Source organism: Trachymyrmex cornetzi, unplaced genomic scaffold (assembly GCF_001594075.2).
Source record: "Trachymyrmex cornetzi isolate Tcor2-1 unplaced genomic scaffold, Tcor1.1 scaffold79, whole genome shotgun sequence".
Lineage (NCBI taxonomy): Eukaryota > Metazoa > Arthropoda > Insecta > Hymenoptera > Formicidae > Trachymyrmex > Trachymyrmex cornetzi.
This window is the reverse complement of record NW_017300124.1, coordinates 329,449-335,511: the sequence shown is the minus strand read 5'-3', so window position 1 is coordinate 335,511 and position 6,063 is coordinate 329,449. Positions and strand designations below refer to the sequence as shown.

Here is a 6,063-nt window from a genome sequence, read left to right as displayed (position 1 = left end):
AAGCCACAAACCTACGAATTATGAGTTTGTACTTCTTTAATTAGCTAAACAGATCATTTATTAGTATTAATAATTTTATTAGTATTAATAAAATGCAATAGTTAGTTTCCGAAAAATAAGGGGGTGTCACTTTAGAAGACCTATGTCAATATCGGCGACTTTCCTCTAATATTTTTGCTTATATAGTATGTTAATTTTTCTTTATTAATAAATTTAATTTAACTCAGGGTCTTTTTTTATTAGGGATATTATTGAATAATATTATTCATCAATATCAAAAACATAAATATAGTAGAAATAATTTGCTATAGCCGACAGCCTTTTGTGGAATAATTTTTGGAATAATGTGTATTTTTATTATAATGTCCCGTACCAAGAGAAATAGAGATGAATCTTTTTTTCTCGCTATTTGAAATCGCGTCATTTAACTTCCCTCGTATCTCGCAGCAGAAAATATTATGACTTCGATGTTTTACTAGACAGTAAGCTGACGTGGTTGTTAAATATTATCTACGTATTGCATTCGATCACAGATTACAACTGAAAACTTAAGATGTATATACATGTATATGATAAGATATATATACATATATTGTTGGGAATATGGCAACGTTGTGCAAAGTATAATGGTATTTATCAGGCGTTTTGTACTGATATGGGGTTTGATACGTTACTATAAATAATAATTGTTTGTCCTAGATTTTATAATGCTCTTACAATTACTATAAAGCTAAAAATCACATTTAAATTTATTAAAAAATATAATATATGTACATTGTACACTCTGTCACATATACACATAAATAAAATAATAAAATATAAACTTTTTAAATAGTATTATATTATTATAATATTATTGTGTTATTTTATTTTGTCTATTATATCTCTTCTAAAAATTTATAAATTTCCTTTATGTTTGTCTATTATATCTCTTCTACAGCCGCTTTTACTAAAGCATCTTCTATAAGAAACATTATTTAATCAATATTTACGTTTACATGTGCGTTTACATGTGCACTGCATTAGGTCGTTAACATCGTTACAACGATAGTCAGTCTTTTCCTCGAATCTTATGATCATTTTATCAAACAACCTGCAAACGCTAATGGCCCGTAAGAATTTGTGGAATAATAATGCATCGATAGAACGAAGAAATGGCTGTGCATGCCGCTTTGACTATCACTTGCAAGAACATCAGAGCGTGTGCTGCTTTTTCAATGAGATTTCAAGAGCTTGATTTACATGCACGACAATTACCAAACATTGTATCCATCAAAGTGGAACCGAGCATTGTAAGAAGAAAGAATATAACGAATATACTAGAGAATAAATAAAGTATGCGAGGGAAGATTCGGAAAGATAAAAAGTATATATACATATGTACTTGTGTATCTAATTATAAGAGATAAAAAAACATGACAAGAGCACCTTTCATTATACCATATTATTAAATCGAGAATACTTCCGAACGAGGTTTTTCTTACTGCAGCGATATAAAACAAGTACCAAGCAATTTTTAAAGATTATTTACATAATTCATTACTTATTTATATTAATATTTATTTAGGCAAACATTTTTTAGTTAAGCAAGAAGAAATATATTCTCTCTTGCTGGTAAACTATAATAAAAATTCTTTAAAAGAGAGAGAGAGATTTAAATTAAATAATTTAATTGTCGTGTGTACTATGAATAATGTAATTATTATAGTAAATCAATTTGATCCTAATAAATGAACAACATTATAATTAATGTTGAAAGCAGTAAGTTAATAAATGGTAAATAAATTGTAAATTAATTTCTTTCCTCGTTGTACAAGCCTCATTATAAATATTAAAGTTGTAAATGGTATGAATTTTTTTCTTGATTATGAATATATAAAATGTATACAAATTTGAATTAATCATGTTCATAACAAGTTAAATGTTAAAAACTAATTTTATTAATATACACTTCTGATAAAAATAGCTAACAATCTATTTTTATGATTGTTAAATAAATATAATTAATTCACAATATAACATATTATATACCGCATATGTGATAACACAAACTATAGAAATCAAAGTCTTAAACGGTCTAGCTGGATCTTAAATGCTTGTATGATTCTTGTGTGAATTTATATACTACGTATGTAGTCCCCAGAAACGCGCGCCGAAATGATTATAACTCTATTAAACTACCACATATATCACGAGTTGAATTGACTAGCAATTTAACAAATATTTGATGCTTATTCGCATCTTCGATAATTAACTCACTCTGTGTTTCAGAAAATACAATTTCTCACGTGTCGGGGAAACAATAATACACATATCTATTAGATGTTGCTTAAAAGTTGGTTTACGAATAAAAATAAAAATTCAATAGTGTTTTCCTGCAGATTTATTGATTAGAACTAGACAGCGAAAAAAACGATGTATACAGATCTCGGAATATATCTTAATTAAATATGGATATGAGATAAGAATGCAGATGAGGTAGCGATATGTACATATATGATACATAAATACGTAATATATAACAAATTTGTATGATCGCTGAGTTCACATCTTAAAAATATTAAGTTTGCTGAAAAATAATTCTCATTTATCATATAACTATTTAAAATGTTTCATATCTACGGCAAATAATTAAATATTAAAATCTCTAGACATGAATCTTTCCTTAAACTCTGTCGTAAACTTAAGCAATATCACGGTTGAATATCTTGATGATAACAGTACATGACAAAATTTCGATATCAAATGGAAAATACATTGTTTATACTTTATTTAATGTATTTTGTGTGACATACGCAAATGAAAAGAAATTAAGTTCTTAAGTTATTATGATAAATCTTAAAACCTCTAGACATTAAGCTTTCCTTGAACTCTATCTTAAACTTAAGCAATATCGTTGTTGAAATACTTTGAGGATATATATATATATGCAAAAACACATTACATTAACAGAATTTCGATATCAAATTAAAATTGAAAATAAATTATTACTTCATTTCATGTAAAAGAAATTATTATCATTATCTAGAGTAATTTATATATATATTTGCAGATATTTTTTAAATAAAAGTAATATAACATATAGAATCTCTCAGACATTATATCTTAATTAATTTATTTTGATTCTCTCATTCATTTAAATGTACCAAATACATTAAAATAATTAAAATACATTAAAACAATTTCAATATAAAATGACAATGTTGATTTTATACTACTTAAAAAATGCAATTTTAATTTTGAAACTATTTTAGTTTTGTAAATATTTTTTAGTAAATATATCTGAAGATTTAAGAACACGCAGTACAAGAATTTAGCAATTAAAAAATTTCAAAGGTATATATTATAACAATGCTCACACACAACAAAAAGTAATGGTTACCTGGACAATAAATAATAGGTTCAACTGCTAACATGCTTAATAATTCTCACGTCGGAATGAACACATGAGGCAGTTATTTAACGTAGTAAACAAGAATAATTACGCGAGGATAATCATCTTATCAAATAATTCTATTTCTGAATTAAATAGATAATTAAGTCATGTAATAAGCAATATCTCTTAAAATAATAAATCTTTCTTTGGGATAAACAATTCTATTTTTCCATAATTTTGTATAATTTATTCTGCTACTAATTTTGATTTTTACTTATGTTAATTAAGAACTAGTTATAAGATGACAATTATAATCTGTTTATAGTTTGACAAATAAGTCAAATTATAAAGATAAAATACATATACTATCACAATAAACAAATTTTGCACAAAGAGAACATCACATGATTGAAATTTACAAGTATGACATTAATATTGAAAAAATGTAAAATGTACCTAATAAATCAAACAATTATCATCTTAGAATAATAGAAAACAATATGACTGAATGGTAGCTTTTATTTTTCTTTTTCTTATTATGAATTTCTGTTCCTGTTGTGGAACAAAGCACTATGATTTATGATTATATTATCCAGTTATATATCTTAAGATTTGTTTTTGTTTTTCGTTCTTATTTTAATCACAGTAGAATAATACCTTTCTACTATAAAAAAAATTCTCTATATTATACTTAGGACCCGAGAATTAAACCTGGATCTTTCTTGGTAGGTGACTGCTCTATTATTAAGCTATCCAACGCCCCCAGTATACCGGAACACTGAAGGGGTAAATCGTGCTTCGATGCGGCGCAGCTCTTAAAAACAGGGTCGCGAAGAACGTAGGAACCGAATGCACCGGCTGCTCACCCTTCCGCATGCTTTTCGGACCTCGTGCAGCAACGAGATTAAACGGCCCTTCTGTACATCACGGCGTGGCACGTTACTTACGCAACGTTATGTGCGCTTCGTTGAAGGGGAGAAAGAGGGAGGACGGGGATAAATGGAGAGGCGAAACGGTGACTGGAACGGAGGGACAGAGGAAGAGACAGAGATGCACGAGCTACGCAGAGAAACGATAAAACGAGTACGAGAGACGAGGCTCGAGAAAAATATAGAAGGAGAAAAGGAAAGACTTCACGCACACACGCGCGCAGAACGCACACCGTGGCCGAAGGATCGTCTACAAAGTACAACGCGTGGGACAAACAGAAGTGCGTTTAACAAAGAGGCTCACCGAAATCATTATGTCTTTTCTTTTTTAACATCGTGATTTTCCTTCATTCATATTGTCTTCTATGCGAGCTGACTTTTAACCTAACTTAAAAATAACTCTGAATGCGAGTTTAGTTGTTCAGCAAAGTCAAAGCGTTCAAGTATTCACATATCCAATTCCTTTTTTGTCATAACAGTGACGGTCGACGATCTGAGAATATATATTGAAGGTTAACAAGAATCATTTTTTTAGAATGGATATACTCCTTTTTTATTATTCATCCCTTCCTCAATTTCAATATTTTTAATTTAAACTTTAATAAACTGTTTAAATTAACTTTTCTGAAACTGGAATATCAACGAACGTATCTACAATTTTTAAGTTATAAATAGTAAAAGATAAAAAGTTTTTTTTTAATGTAATAAGTATTATTTAAATTAAGAGTTAAACTTTTTATAATTTTTAATTACTCTTCTTAATTAGCGTAATCAGGTGTTGCACAGAATATAAAATATACGATATCGAAAAAGGCATGAGTTTATGACTTAAAATAAGTAAAAATAATAGAATAAATTGTTTTCATGTAAGGTGTCGTTTTTGAGAAAAAAAACTTTGAAAGTTAATCAAGTACGTGCACTTGACTTATATTTAACGTAATAGTATGTAACGTGATAACAGACTTTCTGTATAATTTTTTTTGCTATCAGAACTAACTGATTAAATTAGTTGACTCTTAAGAGCAGTTAAGTGAATTTGTGTAAAATGAAAAATAATTTTTTTTATTTCTTAAACACTTATTTCTTATTTAGTTGAAATATTGTTGAAAATGTTGGCCGTATATAAAGTTGTATTCTATGAATTTTCTCTCTCTCTCTCTCTCTCTCTCTCTCTCTCTCTCTCTCTCTCTCTCTCTCTCTCTCTCTCTCTCTAACATTGTTTCTCCTATTAATTCTTCTTTTAAACGTAAGAATAATTTTACATACTTGATTAACCTTTAAAATTCTTTTCCTCGAAAACGAAATTTCATTTGAAAAAGAATTTATTTTATTATTTCAACTTATTTTAAACTATAAGTCACAGTTGTACCTCAATTCCTCCTGTATAATATTTCGAATCAATCTAAGTCCTGCTATTTCAACCAAATTTTATCAACTTATTTTTTGCTGTCAAATTCAAACTTAATATAAAACTTCATAATAAACAAATTTTCTAGTCGGCATAAACTCCAACTACAATTTTCATATCTTGAATCTGCATTGCCGTATTCATGCATTGAATAAACGTGACTTTGTGTTTAAAACTATCGCGTTTCAAAATGCATTAAAACTATGAAAACTCTTTAATCTCTCACAAAGTATTTTTACGAGATAAGAGTTTCCGCTTTTCTTTCTGAGCGCGAGAAGAATACGTACCTGCACCGTTCACAGGATACGACGCGTGGAGCAAATAGAGGAGCGCCAGGGCGAGGAGGCTCG

At 28.5% G+C, this 6,063-nt stretch overlaps 1 protein-coding gene across 1 annotated transcript in view; it reads right to left on the bottom strand.

The window, feature by feature from the left end:
- The window catches only part of babo (TGF-beta receptor type-1 babo), a 37,804-nt gene that overhangs the window by 30,579 nt on the left and 1,162 nt on the right, over positions 1–6,063 (bottom strand). The window contains exon 3 of the mRNA XM_018518755.1: positions 6,001–6,059. Within this exon, the coding sequence (XP_018374257.1) occupies positions 6,001–6,059 (59 nt within the window). The remainder of the gene's footprint in view (positions 1–6,000; positions 6,060–6,063) is intronic.